This window comes from Malaclemys terrapin, chromosome 15, assembly GCF_027887155.1.
Source record: "Malaclemys terrapin pileata isolate rMalTer1 chromosome 15, rMalTer1.hap1, whole genome shotgun sequence".
Classification (NCBI taxonomy): Eukaryota; Metazoa; Chordata; order Testudines; family Emydidae; genus Malaclemys; species Malaclemys terrapin.
In genome coordinates, this window is record NC_071519.1 from 2,638,376 (window position 1) to 2,656,235 (window position 17,860).

At 60.8% G+C, this 17,860-nt stretch overlaps 1 protein-coding gene across 1 annotated transcript; it reads right to left on the reverse strand.

Annotated features, from left to right (window-relative positions):
• Positions 1-53: 53 nt before the first annotated feature.
• ASGR1 (asialoglycoprotein receptor 1) lies at positions 54-17,634 on the reverse strand. The gene is made up of 10 exons (XM_054049485.1): positions 17,549-17,634; positions 16,440-16,604; positions 9,105-9,202; positions 8,629-8,745; positions 8,089-8,184; positions 6,459-6,530; positions 4,284-4,370; positions 3,876-4,027; positions 2,961-3,067; positions 54-240 (listed from the first exon to the last, which is right to left on the reverse strand). Exons 3-10 carry the CDS (start codon positions 9,172-9,174, stop codon positions 90-92), a joined length of 852 nt encoding a protein of 283 aa, XP_053905460.1. The 5' UTR covers positions 9,175-9,202; positions 16,440-16,604; positions 17,549-17,634; the 3' UTR covers positions 54-89.
• Between the last annotated feature and the right edge of the window lie 226 nt (positions 17,635-17,860).

Below are 17,860 nucleotides of genomic sequence, written 5' to 3' on the forward strand. Positions count from 1 at the left end.
ATACCTGATTGGGCAGCACTCACCCAAGCCCCTCCCCCAGCCCCTCCCCCCCATTGGCTTCCCAGGCCTGGATCCACCCCCGGCCGGCCTTAACCCTTGAGTTCCTCCTCGCACACCCAGCGGTAGCGGCGGGAGCACTGCGCATTGTTCCAGAGCCCGTCGTCGTGCAGGTACACGCAGTCCTCCCCGCCCCCGAGGCCGTGGCCGTCCGATTCGTCGGGCTGGCCTGCCCTCCACTCCCTGAAATGAGAGCACAACCACTGGCGGGGAGGCAGTGTGAGAGGGGAACGGGCTGGTTGGGGGCCCCGGGTAGAGCCCAGAGAGGGAGATGGGATTGTATCAGATTAGAGCGGCTAGGACTAGTTTAGATTAAGCTTTTTGGAGAGGGGGGGTGGGTAGGCGGAAGAAGCTCATTGTGAAATCTCTCTCCCCCAAGTCGGGCCCTAGCGATGGGGATGAGATTTGGGTTGGCCTGGATGATGTCACAGGAGATGACGTGAAGTGACGTGTCATGGCATGACATCACATGACTTGGCAGGACATTGGATGAGATGAGCTGACATGACATGAGATGACGTGACGTGACGTGACATGACGTGACTTGACATCGCATGACATGACGTCAGATGGCATGACATGACGTGACGTGACATGACATGATGAGATGACATGACGTGACATCACATGCCATGTGTGACGAACTGGGACTGTTCTTACTGTGGTCTGTGAATGCTGACAGGGGAGTGTGGCTAGGATAGTCTGCATTGGGGGATGGGAGACTGACCGAGGGAGAATACCTGAGCATGTAACATGAGAACCCAGAAAGGGGTTAGAGGCCAGGTGACACCTTGGCCAGGGAAATTGAATAAATTGGTTGTGGATTAGATTTCTGGACTAGGCCGGGTTAGACGATGCTACATGGGGTGTGGATTAGATTTCTGGACTAGGCCGGGTTAGACGATGCTACATGGGGTGTGGATTAGATTTCTGGATTAGGCCGGGTTGGATGAGGCTACATGGGGTGTGGATTAGATTTCTGGATTAGGCCGGGTTAGACGATGCTACATGGGGTGTGGATTAGATTTCTGGACTAGGCCGGGTTAGATGATGCTACATGGGGTGTGGATTAGATTTCTGGATTAGGCCGGGTTGGATGATGCTACATGGGGTGTGGATTAGATTTCTGGATTAGGCCGGGTTGGATGAGGCTACATGGGGTGTGGATTAGATTTCTGGATTAGGCCGGGTTGGATGAGGCTACATGGGGTGTGGATTAGATTTCTGGACTAGGCCGGGTTAGATGAGGCTACATGGGGTGTGGATTAGATTTCTGGATTAGGCCGGGTTGGATGATGCTACATTGGGTGTGGATTAGATTTCTGGACTAGGCTGGGTTGGATGAGGCTACATGGGGTGTGGATTAGATTTCTGGATTAGGCTGGGTTGGATGAGGCTACATGGGGTGTGGATTAGATTTCTGGATTAGGCTGGGTTGGATGATGGTACATGGGGTGTGGATTAGATTTCTGGACTAGGCCGGGTTAGACGATGCTACATGGGGTGTGGATTAGATTTCTGGACTAGGCTGGGTTGGATGAGGCTACATGGGGTGTGGATTAGATTTCTGGATTAGGCTGGGTTGGATGAGGCTACATGGGGTGTGGATTAGATTTCTGGACTAGGCCGGGTTAGACGATGCTACATTGGTTGTGGATTAGATTTCTGGACTAGGCCGGGTTAGATGATGCTACATTGGGTGTGGATTAGATTTCTGGATTAGGCCGGGTTAGACGATGCTACATTGGGTGTGGATTAGATTTCTGGACTAGGCCGGGTTAGACGATGCTACATGGGGTGTGGATTAGATTTCTGGACTAGGCTGGATTAGATGAGACTGGATTGGGGGGAACTGTTATCCAGCTGATTCGGACTCCAGTCCCTGAAATGAAAGCAGAGCTGGGGGAGGGGAGGATGGGAGTCAGAGAGAGCAGATTGGTTGGAATTAGGGATCTGATTAGATTGATTTAGGAAGTTATGAAATCAAATCAGATCTGGATTCAGATTAGCACAGGGATGGGTTGGGTGAGGATTTGGATTTGAATTGGGATTAGATCTGGATTGGATCTGGATCAGGACTGGGTCAGGAGAGCGATTGGATCAGTATTGGATTGGGATCTGGACCAGGATTTGGACTGAATTAATACTAGTTCTGGATTTGGATTTATATTCGAGGATATAATATGAGACGGGCGTAGATCAGGAGATAGAGTGTGTGGGATTAGAAGAGAGATTTCATAAAATTGGCATGGTCAAAATTGGATTAGCTGGATTATTCGATTTAATTATATTATTAGGGGTTGGAACGTATTATTTTCAAGGGATTCATAGTTGCGATTAGGGCAGAGATTGGCTTAGATCAGGGGTAGGCAACCTATGGCACCTGTGCCGAAGGCGGCACGCGAGCTGATTTTCAGTGGCACTCACACTGCCTGGGTCCTGGTCTGGGGGGCTCTGCATTTTAATTTAATTTTAAATGAAGCTTCTTAAACATTTTAAAATCCTTATTTACTTTACATACAACAATAGTTTAGTTCTATATTATAGACTTATAGAAAGAGACCTTCTAAAAACGTTAAAATGTATGACTGGCACGCGAAACCTTAAATTAGAGTGAATAAATGAAGACTCGGCACCCCACTGCTGAAAGGCTGCCGACCCCTGGCTTAGATAATCGAGGTAACGAACGAGATGGGACTGGATTAGGATCGATTCGATTTGACCGTGAATTTGGCGCCGATCGGACGAGGAAATCAAAGGCCAAGATTCGGCGGGATTCAGGATTAACCTGGGCAATCCGGGAGAAGTGTGGGGTGGAGAGAGTCTCCCGGGGACGGACGGACGGACACAGGAAGTGGGGGGCTCGGTGGGGAGGCCGAGGGAGGCCAATCCGGGCTGCTCACCGGGTGTCCATGGTGTAGACGGAACCGTCGACCCACTGCCACCGGCCGCTTTTATTGGACAAACCGATCCAGGTGTACAAAGGGACCGTCTCCTGCTGCATATACAGCTGCCACGGGAAAATAATGGGCGCAGGATTATTTCAGGCATGCGCCCCACGGCGCCCCCTGCTGGGAGAGGCCGGGGCTGGAGGAGCCGGGAGCCCGCCCCGCGCCCCACGGCGCCCCCTGCTGGGAGAGGCCGGGGCTGGAGGAGCCGGGAGCCCGGCCCGCGCCCCACGGCGCCCCCTGCTGGGAGAGGCCGGGGCTGGAGGAGCCGGGAGCCCGCCCCGCGCCCCACGGCGCCCCCTGCTGGGAGAGGCCGGGGCTGGAGGAGCCGGGAGCCCGCCCCGCGCCCCACGGCGCCCCCTGCTGGGAGAGGCCGGGGCTGGAGGAGCCGGGAGCCCGCCCCGCGCCCCACGGCGCCCCCTGCTGGGAGAGGCCGGGGCTGGAAGAGCCGGGAGCCCGGCCCGCGCCCCACGGCGCCCCCTGCTGGGAGAGGCCGGGGCTGGAGGAGCCGGGAGCCCGGCCCGCGCCCCACGGCGCCCCCTGCTGGGAGAGGCCGGGGCTGGAGGAGCCGGGAGCCCGCCCCGCGCCCCACGGCGCCCCCTGCTGGGAGAGGCCGGGGCTGGAGGAGCCGGGAGCCCGCCCCGCGCCCCACGGCGCCCCCTGCTGGGAGAGGCCGGGGCTGGAGGAGCCGGGAGCCCGCCCCGCGCCCCACGGCGCCCCCTGCTGGGAGAGGCCGGGGCTGGAGGAGCCGGGAGCCCGCCCCGCGCCCCACGGCGCCCCCTGCTGGGAGAGGCTGGGACTGGAGGAGCCGGGAGCCCACCCCACGGCTGGCGCCCCCTGCTGGGAGAGGCTGGGGCTCCCGCCATCTACCTGCTCGTCCTGTGTGTTGATGACGACCAGGTGGGAGTTCTGGGCTTTGCAGTACAGGTTCGATTCCTCCCAGGTCTTCTGCTTGCCGGAGAACCAGTAACAGCTGTCCCCGAAGCGCAGCCAACCCCTGGGGCAGCACCCGGCCCGGCTCCCTGGGGGACCGGGCGAAGTCAGTGGGGGAGACAATCGTCCACCCCCCCCGAACCCCAGAAGCCAGTGCTCCCACCCCGCTCCCCATGGCGCCCCCTGCTGAGAGAGGCTGGGACAGGCGTAGCCGGGAGCTCCCCCCGCAGCCAGCCGCCCTGCCCCGCTCCCCACGGCGCCCCCTGCTGGGAGAGGCTGTGGCTGGCGTTGCTGGGAGTTCCCCCACACCAAGCCCCCCCATCCCGGTCCCCCCCGGCCACTCACCGTTGGATTTCAGTTCGATCAAGTCACAGTTGAGCGAGTTCAGAGAGTCCCGCAGCACCCCGACCTGCTCCTCCAGCTGCTGCTGAGCTGGGGGGGGAGGGAGGAGACGGGGGTGTTAGCGTCCCTTGCTGGGGAACCCGCCCCCCACAGCGCCCCCTGCTGGAGAACCCCCCCACACACACACATACAGCACCCCCTGCTGGGGAACCCCCCCACACACAGCCCCCCCCCACAGCGACCCCTGCTGGGGAACCCCCCCCCACACACAGAGCCCCCTGCTGGGGAGCCAGCCCCCCCACAGCGCCCCCTGCTGGAGAACCCCCCCACACACATACACATACAGCACCCCCTGCTGGGGAACCCCCCCCCACACACAGCCCCCCCCACACACAGCGTCCTCTGCTGGGGAACCCCACACACACACAGCCCCCCCACACACAGCGACCCCTGCTGGGGAACTGCCCCCCCACACACACAGTGCTCCCTGCTGGGGAACCCGCCACCCCCCCCACACACACACAGTCCCCCTTGCTGGGGAACCCCCCCCACACACACACAGCCCTCCCACCCACAGTGCCCCTTGCTGGGGAACCCCCCAACACACACACACACAGCGCCCTCTGCTGGGGAACCCCGCCCCACACAGCCCCCCCCACACAGCGCCCCCTGCTGGGGAACCTGCCCCCCACATAGCACCCCCTGCTGGGAACCCTCCACACACACACACACAGCGCCCCCTGCTGGGGAACCTGCCACCACACACCCCCCCACACACACACAGCGCCCCCTGCTGGGGAACCCGCCCCCCACACAGCACCCCCTGCTGGGAACCCTCCACACCTCCCCCCCCACGCACACACAGCACCCCCCTGCTGGGTAACCCTACACACACACACACACACACACAGCGCCCCCTGCTGGGGAACCCTACACACACACACACACAGCGCCCCCTGCTGGGGAACCCCCCCACACACACACACAGCGCCCCCTGCTGGGGAATCCTACACACACACACACACACACACACACACACACCCACACACACAACACCCCCTGCTGGCGAACCCCCCCACACACACACATACAGCACCCCCTGCTGGGGAACCCCCCCCCACGCAGCCCCTCCCCACAGCGACCCCTGCTGGGGAACCCCCCCCCACACACAGAGCCCCCTGCTGGGGAACCAGCCCCCCCACAGCGCCCCCTGCTGGAGAACCCCCCCACACACACATACAGCACGCCCTGCTGGGGAAACCCCCCCCACACACAGCCCCCCACACACACAGCGCCCTCTGCTGGGGAACCCCCCCCCCACACAGCCCCCACACACACAGCGACCCCTGCTGGGGAACCGCCCCCACACACACACAGCCCCCCCCCCCACAGCGTCCTCTGCTGGGGAACCCCCCCCACACACAGCCCCCACACACACAGCGACCCCTGCTGGGGAACCGCCCCCCCCCACACACAGTGCTCCCTGCTGGGGAACCCGCCACCCCCCCCCACACACACACACAGTGCCCCTTGCTGGGGAACCCCCCACACACACACACAGCCCTCCCACCCACAGTGCCCCTTGCTGGGGAACCCCCCAACACACACACACACAGCGCCCTCTGCTGGGGAACCCCGCCCCACACAGCCCCCCCCACACAGCGCCCCCTGCTGGGGAACCTGCCCCCCACACAGCACCCCCTGCTGGGAACCCTCCACACACACACACACACAGCGCCCCCTGCTGGGGAACCTGCCACCCCCCCCCCACACACACACACAGCGCCCCCTGCTGGGGAACCCGCCCCCCACACAGCACCCCTTGCTGGGAACCCTCCACACCTCCCCCCCATGCACACACAGCGCCCCCTGCTGGGTAACCCTACACACACACACACACACACAGCGCCCCCTGCTGGGGAACCCTACACACACACACACACACACACACACACACACACACACACACACACAGAGCGCCCCCTGCTGGGGAACCCTACACACACACACACACACACACACACACACACACACACACACAGCGCCCCCTGCTGGGGAACCCCCCCACACACACACACAGCGCCCCCTGCTGGGGAATCCTACACACACATACACACACACCCCACACACACACACAACGCCCCCTGCTGGCAACCCCCCCCACACACACACACTCACCTTGGATTGAATTTTCCTTTGCTTTATCCAGGGACCCGGCCACATGGGTCAGCTTGTCCTGCAAGATGTGCACTACGGGGAGGGGATGGGGTGCTGAGGGGGGTCCTGCTCCCCTCCCCCTCCCCATCAGCCCCCTCCCCCTCTGATCCCCCCCTTCCCCCTCCTCACCAGACCCCTCCCTCTGATTCCCCCTCCCCTCTGATTCCCCCTCCCCTCTGATCCCCCCCTTCCCTCTCCTCACCAGACCCCTCCCCTCTGATCCCCGCCCCCCCACCAACCTCCTCCCCTCTGATCCCCTCCTCCTCCTCACCAACCCCCTCCCCTCTGATCCCCCCTCCCCTCTCCTCACCAACCTCCTCCCCGCGGATCCCCCCTCCCGCTCCTTACCAACCCCCTCCCTACCAACCCCCTCCCCTCTGATCCCCCTCCCCACAACCTCCTCCCCTCTGATCCCCTCCCCCTCCTCACCAGCCCCCTCCCCCTCTGATCCTCCTCCCTCCTCCTGACCAACCCCCTCCCCTCTGATCCCCGCCCCCCCACCAACCTCCTCCCCTCTGATCCCCTCCCCCTCCTCACCAATCCCCTCCCCTCTGATCCCCCCTCCGCTCTCCTCACCAACCCCCTCCCCTCTGATCCCCGCCCCCCCACCAACCTCCTCCCCTCTAATCCCCGCCCCCTCCTCACCAACCCCCTCCCCTCTGATCCCCCCTCCCCTCTCCTCACCAATCCCCTCCCCTCTAATCCCCACCCCCTCCCCACAATCCCCTCCCCTTTGATCCTCTCCCCCTCCTCACCAGCCGCCTCCCTCTCTGATCCTCCTCCCTCCTCCTGACCAACCCCCTCCCCTCTAATCCCCACCCCCGCACCAACCTCCTCCCCTCTGATCCCCTCCCCCTCCTCACCAATGCCCTCCCCTCTGATCCCCACTCCCCGTCCTCACTAACCCCTTCCCCCTCTGATCTCCCTCCCCTCCTCACCAATCCCCTCCCCTCTGATCCCCCCTCCCCTCTCCTCACCAACCTCTTCCCCCTCTGATCTCCCTCCCCCTCCTCACCAATCCCCTCCCCTCTAATCCCCGCCCCCTCCTCACCAACCCCCTCCCCTCTGATCTCCCTCCCCCTCCTCACCAACCCCCTCCCCTCTGATCCCCCCTCCCCTCTCCTCACCAACCTCTTCCCCCTCTGATCTCCCTCCCCTTCCTCACCAATCCCCTCCCATCTAATCCCCGCCCCGTCCCCACCAAACCCCTCCCCTCTGATCCCCCTCCCCACAACCCCCTCCCCTCTGATCCTCCTCCCTCCTCCTGACCAACCCCCTCCCCTCTGATCCCCGCCCCCCCACCAACTCCCTCCCCTCTGATCCCCCCTCCCCCCCTCACCACCCCCTTCTCCCTCTGATCCCCCTCCCCTCCTTACCAACCTCCTCCCTTCTGATCCCCGCCCCCCACCAACCTCCTCCCCTCTGATCCCCCCTTCCCCTCCTCACCAACGCCCTCCCCTCTGATTCCCCCTCCCCTCCTCACCAACCCCCTCCCCTCTGATCCCCCCTCCCCTCCTCACCACCCTCTCCCTTCTGTTCCCTGCCCCCCTTCCTCTCCCCCCTTCCCTGCCAGCCCCCCTCCCCCACTCACCGCTCCGAGCCATCCCCTCGAGCTCTGCGCTCAGGCTCTGGTTCACGCTGGCCAGCGCCCCCCGCGTCCCCTGCTGCTCCGCGCCCAGCCTGGAGTCTGGGGGTGGGGGACAGCCGGGGGGGAAGGGGTGAGAGCCGGTCCCAGACCCTCCTGCTCCCGCCCCCAAGACCCCTCTCTCTAGACCCCCACCCCCTCTTTCTGCCCCTCCCCTGCACCCACTGCATCCCCCCATGGCGGGGGGGGTTTGCACTCTTGCCCCGTGACAGCTCAGGAGGATCCGTGAGCGTGACATGCAAATGGAGAACTAGGCTCTGCGGGCTTGTGCCCACCTCGCTTGTGCACCCCCGGAGGCCTCGCACGCCCACCCAGGCCTTGCACACCCCCTCCTGGCAGGGATCACTACCAGCCTGGCACACGTGCTCCTCGCCTTGCACGCTCACCCCTGCCTCGCACACTCCACCCCCACATCTTTACACACTCGCCTCTCCTTTGGCACGCCCTTGCACGCGCATCTGCCGGGTTCTCATACGGGGCACTCACTGCTGACAGCCAGCGCGATGGTCCCGATGCTGAGCCCGACGCACAGCGCCAGCAGGGCTTGGAGCGGCCGGGGGGAGGCGCAGAGACGCTGCCAGCCCCAGTGCCGGGGCGGGAACGCTGGAGAGGGAGAGAGACCATCACTGAGGTGGGTGGGCCACCACCGATCACCGCCCCCTTCCAAGCCCACCCACTGCCCCTTAGAGGGACCCAGGAGTCCGGGAGTGGGGGGACGAGCCAGGGACCCAGGAGTCCGGGAGTGGGGGGACGAGCCAGGGACCCAGGAGTCCGGAGATACCAGTGTGGGGCTTAGTGGCTCAGATTCATCCCCTTCCCCATCCTATGGGGCGTGACCCCCCTCGCCCCACCCCACCCCTTCTCTCCTGGCCTGGATTCCCCCCGCCCCAGATGTTCTTCCACCTCTGTGATACCCCAACTCCCCACCCCCATCCCCACCTCTCCCAGGCCCCACCCCCTACCTCTCCCGCTCGGGGCACAGGTCCCATCGTCCGGCTCGAGTGACTGGAAATCGTCGTAGTCCTTGCCCATGGTGCAGGGGGGCGGGCAAGGGGGGCAGCTGGGGGGGTGGACATTTAGGGAGGGGGTATGGATGCAGAGGGTGGGATAAGGGGGCCAGGACACTCCTCTTCCATCCCCCCAATCCCTCCTCCATCCCCCTGCTCCCTCCTCCCCAGGTGCTAACCCTCCATCCCCCCAATCGCTCCTCCATCCCCCGTTCCCTCCTCCCCGGCACTATGCCTCCATCCCCCATTCCCCCCACAATCCCCCCGATCCCTCCTTCATCCCCCATTCCCTCCTCCCCTGGCGCTACCCCTCCATCCTCCTGCTCCTCCCTCCATCCCCCCACTCCCTCCTCCCCCGGTGCTAACCCTCCATCCCCCCAATCACTCCTCCATCCCCCGTTCCCTCCCCCCAGGCACTACCCCTTCATCCCCTGCTCCCTCCTCCATCCCCCCAATCGCTCCTCCATCCCGCTACTCCCTCCTCTATCCCCTGCTTCTGCCTCCATCCCCCCGTTCCCCCTCCATCTCCCCGATCCCTCCTCCATCCCCCCGTTCTTCCCTCCATCCCCCCAGCCCCTCCCCGGCACTACCCCTCCATCCCCTCTTCCCTCCTCCATCCCACTGCTCCTCCCTCCATCCCCCCATTTCCTCCCTGCTGTCGCTACCCCTCCATGCCCCGTTCCCTCCTCCATTCCCCCGACCCTGCTCCCTCCCCCGGCACTACCCCTCCATCTCCCGTTCCTCCCCACCATCCCCCCGATACCCCCCGTTCCCTCCTCCGTCCCCCCGTTCCCTCCTCCGTCCCCCCGTTCCCTCCTCCATCCCCCCACTCCCTCCCCCCAGGCACTACCCCTCCATCTCCCCGATCTCTCCTCCATCCCCCGTTCCCTCCTCCCCTGGCACTACCCCTCCATCCCCCTGCTCCCCCTCCATCCCCCCACTCCCTCCTCCCCCGGTGCTAACCCTCCATCCCCCCAATTGCTCCTCCATTCCCCGTTCCCTCCCCCCAGGCACTTACCCCTCCATCCCCTGCTCCCTCTGTAGATTAATTTTTGATAATTTTTATGTTTTTACATTGTGCCTTTTCATATAACCTTGTGGTGGGTTTACCCACGTGTGACCTCTGTTTTCATGGGACTTTGTATTAAAGCCTCATTTAAAAACTTTGCATTGCCCTTGGTATAATATTATAGCCCCTAAGGATAGAATAAGATAAAAAAAAAATTCTGTTTGCTAGCAGTAGAACAAGAGCTCTCCCCCCCCCCACTCTTAATCAATTGCCCTGTTGAATGAATGAGGTGTGAATGAGGAAGGCATGGAAGGCAGCACCTCCAGACAGCCTCAACTGTTGGAGAGGGGCTGGGAGCCAGACCCAAGGACAATAAAACGTGTCAAGTGGGCTCATTAAAGACAAGCAGACATACCGACAGCCTCGGGGGTTAGAAGCCAGCACCTTCTTTTGGAAACACCCTCTTTGCAGCATTGGGACAACACTCAAAAGAAAGCAGCACAAAGGACCAATGGACACAGACACAGAGTTTGAATCTGGTCTAGATTTGCATAAGAGGGAAGCTGCTATAAAAGTGAGGTGTCTTGCAGAGGACCCCGGGTCTCGTCTTGTCAACATGGGAGCATCGATCCGGATCGGCAGAAGCCCGGCTCCACCCCCTCCCCCATCTAACTCACCTGGCCAGTGAAGTTAAGGGGAGCAACTAATTGGTAACAACAAGACGGAGTGTGTTTGTGTGTGTGTGTGTGTGTGTGAGTGTAAGTGTAATATATTATATGCATATAATACAGTGTTAATGAATACATGTATTACTAATAAATGTGGCGTTTTGCCTTATTCCCCCTGAAAAGATCCTGGGCAGGACTTTAAGTACAACATTTTGGTGGAGAATGCGGAAGGGGGAGCAAGCATAGAACCCACAGTTATTATCAAACTGGTGTGCACACCGCCAGCTTTAGCAAGCCTGGCACTACAGGAAAAAGAGCGTAAACTTTCAGTTAATTAACCAAACTCTGAAGGATATAGGAGTTTAGGTTTCAATTGTGTTCATGACTGAGCTAAAGAGGAGAACTTAGTGTTTCTCACTCTGATCCGGGGAAGGATCTAATCCGGGGAAGGATTTGTATAATTGGTGTATGAACCCTCGGTGGTAGCAGACCGAGTAATACAGAGGGAAGCTTAGCGTCTCTCCCTCTGGCCCAGAGTGGGTTAAAAACATAAGATACAGATCTTGTTCTGTTAAACCAAACTCTGAAGGATATAGGAGTTTGGGCAGTGTAGTGTGGTTTATGTTTGTTTGGTTTTTTTTGTAAGTAATATTGTGGTAATTTCACAATTTTAAAGAAAATGTTTAAGGAATGGGACCAGGAAGGGTGGGGGCTAGTTGGAAAGCCCACCCTCCTTGCTAAATTAGTAGTGGAACAAGGCTTGTGCCCATAAAAAAAAAACTGTTTATTAAAAAAAGCAGGATCGGGCCCAGGCAAGCAACAGATAAAGAAACTAAAAAACAGGCTGGGTACAGAGAGTTAAAACAGCACTCTCAAATCTTACAGCAGCAGGAACATCAGGAGAAGAAACATTTGAGACCCCAGAAGGGGACAGACCTTTGGGACCCCTCTGGAGATTGGGAAGGGGGATATTTGGGTAAATTCCTCCTCCTAGGGCCAAAATGCCATTAAAACAGTTAACAACAGTGCCTGCTTCTGCCTCAGATCTCCAGGCCATGGCAAAATGGCTGGAGATTTTAAAACAAAATTTTTTTCTAGATGGAGTGTTAACGCCCTTTTACTGAGAGAAAGGGAGGATTTACACTCACAAAAAATGCACCACTTAATTAGCATTTGTGCAGCCCCAAGTACCAAACACACTGTGGCAGGGACTAAGCAGGTTCTGCCAGGGTGAAAGCACTGTGCTAATTTGTTTCCAAGCTTCTATCTTTCAGGCTCCGAACCAGAACATCAGGAGAGCTGGTACCAGCTGAAGAGTGATAAAATACCATGGTTATAGTGTCACGACAAAGTCTGTGTTCAGTGTTCTGTGTTGCACTAGGGTTACCATATTTTGTGCCTCCAAAAGGAGGACACTCCACGGGGCCCCGGCCCCGCCCCCAGCCCCGCCCCCTCCCCCGCCCCAACTCCGCCCCCTCCCCAAAGTCTCCGCCCCCTCCCCTGCTTCCCGCGAACATTTAATTCGCGGGAAGCCTGGGCAGGTAAGGGGAGGTGTGGGGGGAGGAGGTGCGGCCCAGGCTGGCCCCCCCGGCGGCTCCAGCCTGGGTCGGCTCGGGCCCTGGGGTGCCGGCCCTGGCCCCCGGCCGACCACCCCCGGCCCGCCCAGCACTGCCGGCCGGCCCCTGGCGGCCCGGCGCACCCCCCCCGGCTCCCGGCCCCGGCGGCCCAGCGCACCCCCCGGATCCCGGCCCCGGCGGCCCATCGCACCCCCCCGGCGGCCCGACCCCACGGCCCAGCGCACCCCCCCGGCGGCCCGGCTCCCGGCCCGACCCCCCGGCTCCCGGCCCCGCGGCCCAGCGCACCCCCCCGGCGGCCCGGCTCCCGGCCCGACCCCCCGGCCCCGTGGACCCCCCCGGACCCGCGGCCCAGCGCAGCCCCCGGCGGCCCGGCCCCGCGGCCCCGGCCCGGCTCCCGGCCCGGCCCCGCGGCCCAGCGCACCCCCCCGGCGGCCCGGCTCCCGGCCCGACCCCCCGGCTCCCGGCCCCGCGGCCCAGCGCACCCCCCCAGCGGCCCGACCCCGCGGCCCCGGCCCGGCTCCCGGCCCGGCCCCGCGACCCCGGCCCAGCCCTCCCTCCCGATTTTCCCGGACATGCCCGGCTTTTGGGGATTTCCCCCCGGACGGGGATTTGAGCCCCCAAAAGCCGGACATGTCCGGGAAAATCCGGACGTATGGTAACCCTAGTTGCATGTTCTGTGTCTGTCTCTAGTGGTGTCCTGTGTTAGCATTGGGTCCAGAGAGAGAGGGGATACTACACTAGACAGGGCAAATGTCTTTTCCTCTCTCTACTTCCCCCATGTCCATCCAATTTATCAATCACCACTTGTGTCCAAAAAACTTTGGTCCCCAGTGCATCAGGGTTGTTTTGTTTTGTCAGGTTCTCTAATAATCATTTTGTTGTTAATTTTTTTTCTTGATACATTTGTATTGTTAGTTACATTTGCTTGTATTATTATTCATTCCACACTTTCCTCTATGCACTCTGGTTCTATTTCCCCAAGCCCTGAAGGGTAATTCTTGGGCCCCCATAACCTGTAAGACCTTGGCCCATAATTGTATGGCCCCATCTTTCAGGTCCCCAAAAACCTCTAAAAACAACTGTTAAAAACAGGAAATTCTACAACATTTTAGCAACTAATTGTTAGTTTAAGTCCAATTATTATAATTATAATTGTTTGCATTTGTGTTTATGTTATATCTGGTGTTTAGTCAATTGTAATGGTTTTAGTTATATTCACCTGGTTATAATTGTTTGGTTTGGGGCAACAAATACAAAAGATTTATATGGTGACCACTCAAGAATTGTTCTTGAGAGGTCAAAAGGGGGACAATGTAGATCAATCTCTGATAATTTTCATATGTCTTTACATTGTGCCTCTTCATCTAACCTAGGGTTACCATTCGTCCGGATTTACCCGGACATGTCCTCCTTTTGTGTGCTAAAAATAGCGTCCGGGGGGAATTTGTAAAGCACTCACAATGTCCGGGATTTCCCCCTCCCCCGGCAGAGCGAGCAGGCTGGACTCCGGAGCAGCTTCCTCCTCCCACCCCCCCTCCCTGCATTCTGAGCCGGCCGGCAGCTCCTCCTCCTGCAGCCCGCTCCGGCAACCCTGTGCAGGGCCAGGGACCGGGTTTTGTGTTGTGCTGGGGAGCTCAGCCATGTGTCCGGCTGGCACAGAGCCCAACACCCTGTTCTGAGCAGCAGGGTAAGGGGGGGCAGGAGAAGGGACAGGGAGGTTCTGGAGGGGGCAGTCAAGAAACGGGGGGGGGGCTTTTGGAGGGGAGTGGAGAAAGTTTTGGGCAGTCAGGGTACAGGTAGGGGGTAGGGTCCTGGGGGGCAGTTGGGGGGGGGTCTTAGGAGGGGCAGTTAGGGGACAAGGAACAGGGAGTCTTAGGTAGGGGGTGGGGTTCTGGAGGGCAGTTAGGAGCAGGGGTCCCAGGAGGGGGCAGTCAGGGGACAAGGAGCGGGAGGTAGGGGGCTGGGAGTTCTGGGGGGGGCTGTCAGGGGGTGGGGAGTGGTTGGATGGGGCGTGGGAGTCCCAGGGGTCTGTCTGGGGGTGGGGGTGTGGATAAGGGTTGGGGCAGTCAGGGGACAAGAGGCAAGGAGGCTTAGATAGGGAGTGGAGTCCCGGGGGGCAGTTAGGGGCAGGGGTCCCAGGAGGGGGCAGTCAGGGGACAAGGAACGGGGGGAGGGTTGGGGGTTCTGGGGGGGCGGGAAGTGGGAGGGGCAGGGGCAGGGCTAGGGCGGGGCTCCTCCCGTCCTCTTTTTTGCTTGTTGAAATATGGTAACCCTATCTAACCTTGTGGTGGGTCTACCCACGTGTGACCTCTGTTTTCATTGGACTTTGTATCAAAGCCTCATTTAGAAACTTTGCATTGCCCTTGGTATAATATTATAGCCCCTAAGGATAGAATAAGATAGAAGAAAAAATTCTTTTTGCTAGCAGTAGAACAAGAGCTCTCCCCCCCCCCACTCTTAATCAATTGCCCTGTTGAATGAATGAGGTGTGGATGAGCAAGGCATGGAAGGCAGCACCTCCAGACAGCCTCAACTGTTGGAGAGGGGCTGGGAGCCAGACCCAAGGACAATAAAACGTGTCAAGTGGGCTCATTAAAGACAAGCAGACATACCGACGGCCTCGGGGGTTAGAAGCCAGCACCTTCTTTTGGAAACACCCTCTTTGCAGCATTGGGACAACACTCAAAAAAAGCAGCACAAAGGACCAATGGACACAGACACAGAGTTTGAATCTGGTCTAGATTTGCATAAGAGGGAAGCTGCTATAAAAGTGAGGTGTCTTGCAGAGGACCCCGGGTCTCGTCTTGTCAACATGGGAGCATCGATCCGGATCGGCAGAAGCCCGGCTCCACCCCCTCCCCCATCTAACTCACCTGGCCAGTGAAGTTAAGGGGAGCAACTAATTGGTAACAACAAGACGGAGTGTGTTTGTGTGTGTGTGTGAGTGTAAATGTAATATATTATATGCATATAATACAGTGTTAATGAATACATGTATTACTAATAAATGTGGCGTTTTGCCTTATTCCCCCTGAAAAAATCCTGTGTAGTACTTTAAGTACAACACCTCCCCCATCCCCCCAATCGCTCCTCCATCCCGCTACTCCCTCCTCTATCCCCCGCTTCTGCCTCCATCCCCCCGTTCCCCCTCCATCCCCCTGTTCCCCCTCCATCCCCTCTTCCCTCTCCATCCCCCTGTTCCTCCCTCCATCCCCCCGCTCCCTCCTCCCCTGGTGCTACCCCTCCATCCCCCCATTCCCTCCTCCATCCCCCCAACCCTGCTCCCTCCCCCCGGCACTACCTCTCCATCTCCCATTCCTCCCCACCATCCCCCCGATACCCCCCGTTCCCTCCTCCGTCCCCCCGTTCCCTCCTCCATCCCCCCACTCCCTCCCCCCCGGCACTACCCCTCCATCTCCCGTTCCTCCCCACCATCCCCCCGATACCCCCCGTTCCCTCCTCCGTCCCCCCGTTCCCTCCCCCCCGGCACTACCCCTCCATCCCCGTTCCCTCCTCCATCCCCCTGTTCCCCCCTCCATTCCCCCGTTCCCTCCTCCCCTGGCGCTACCCCTCCATCCCCCCACTCCCTCCTCCATCCCCCGATCCCTCCTCCATCCCCCCATTTCCTCCCCGCTGTCGCTACCCCTCCATGCCCCATTCCCTCCTCCATTCCCCCGACCCTGCTCCCTCCCCCCGGCACTACCCCTGCATCTCCCATTCCTCCCCTCCATCCCCCCGATACCCCCCGTTCCTTCCTCCAACCTCCTGTTCCCTCCTCCATCCCCTGATCCCCCCAATCGCTCCTCCATCCCCCTGCTGCCTCCCCCCCAGCACTACGCCTCCATCCCCCGTTCCCCCCTCCATCTCCCTTCAGCGCTACCCCCTCTATCCCCCTGATCCCTCCTCCATCCTCCCGATCCCTCCCCCCCGGCACTACCCCTCCATCCCCCCAATTCCCTTCTCTTGACCTCAATTGCTTCAGTCTATTCCTCCCAACTTTGGGGGGGGGGGGTTCTACACCTCCATTGTCTCATACCTTCACTCCCTGCCTCTTGGGCTCTTTACTTCTCTCCTGGTGCTGGAGGGCCTGACCCCCTCTGTTCTCTTGTTCCCTTAATCCACCGCAAAGGAGGCCTCTACCCCTCCGGTGACTGGCTCCCTGCTTCCCCTCCAGGAGCACTTTGATCTGTAAATATTCCTCCTGTATAGAGTGGGGAGAAAACAGGCCCAGGGTGACCTCAGAAATATTAAAGGGACAGGGAGAGAACCCAGGTGTCCTGCCACTGCTGCCCCTCCACCACGAGGGTCCAATCCCCTTCTAGACCCAGTGAGAGAACCCAGGAGTCCTGCCTCCCAGCCCTTCGTGCACTCACCCACCCGACCTCACTCCCCTCCCAGAGCCGGGGAAAGAACCCAGAGTCCTGGCTCCCAGCTCCCCCGCCCCCTGCCTTAACCCACCAGCCCTCACTCCCCTCCCAGAGCCGGGGAGAGATCCCAGGAGTCCTGGCTCCCAGCCCCCCTGCTCTGACCACCAGCCCCCACTCCCCTCCCAGAGCCGGGGAGAGATCCCAGGAGTCCTGGCTCCCAGCCCCCCCTGCTCTAACCCACCAGCCCCCACTGCTCTCCCGGAGAGACCCCAGGGAGGAGGCGGGATGCCAGGGTAGATGGGCCCTTGGTTGGGAGCTCTGGAAGATCCCTTTCCCCGCAGGCTCGAGTCGTCCCCTGCAGGTCGCAAGGCTCCAGGGAACGCGGGGGGGGGGGGGGGGGGACGGGACTGCACCCACTTGCTATCGTGTGCCCGAGACATAGAGAAACTGTCCCCCACCTCCACCCCCCCAATCCCTCCTCCCACGGGGCCGGGGCCTCTGTGGCTTTTCCCGGTTCGCAGATCAGATCGGATGCTGATGGCCCCGGTTCCCCTTTCTCCTTACATCAGGAAGCCCCCCCCAAGGGGGAAATGGGAAGTGACTCAGGGCCCTGGGAATAACCTTATGCCCCCCCAACCCCCAAGCCACAGAATCGCTGATGAGGCTGAGTAGGGTCAGAGCTGGCCAGTGGCTGGATGAGAGACCAGCACTAGGGGGCGCTGTGGGGCAGGGAGCGGGGCGGGGGCAGCAGGGGGCACTCTCCCCTGGCACTCTCCACCTGTCCCAATGTCCGCCCCACTATCTATCCGCCTGTCCAGGGCCGGCTCCAGGCACCAGCTTAGCAAGCAGGTGCTTGGGGCGGCCACTCCGGAGAGGGGCGGCAGGTCCAGCTATTCGGCGGCAATTCGGCGGAGGGGCCCTCACTCCCGCTGGGAGCGAAGGACCTCCCGCCGCATTGTCGCCGCAGATCGCGATCGCGGCTTTTTTTTTTTTTTTTTTGGCTGCTTGGGGCGGCCAAAACCCTGGAGCCGGCCCTGCGCCTGTCCCCATGCCCACCACGCTATGGAGCTGTTTCCCCCCCCCCCGGGTT

Bases quoted from the DNA above. Each gene is read 5' to 3' on its own strand.
- ASGR1 (XM_054049485.1), bottom strand. From the start codon at position 9,174: ATGGGCAAGGACTACGACGATTTCCAGTCACTCGAGCCGGACGATGGG. The intron at 8,185-8,628 runs GTGAGTGCCCCG...CCCCACCCCCAG, and splicing joins CATCGCGCTGGCTGTCAGCA to ACTCCAGGCTGGGCGCGGAG. The intron at 6,531-8,088 runs GTGAGTGGGGGA...CCCTCCCCGTAG, and splicing joins CGAGGGGATGGCTCGGAGCG to TGCACATCTTGCAGGACAAG.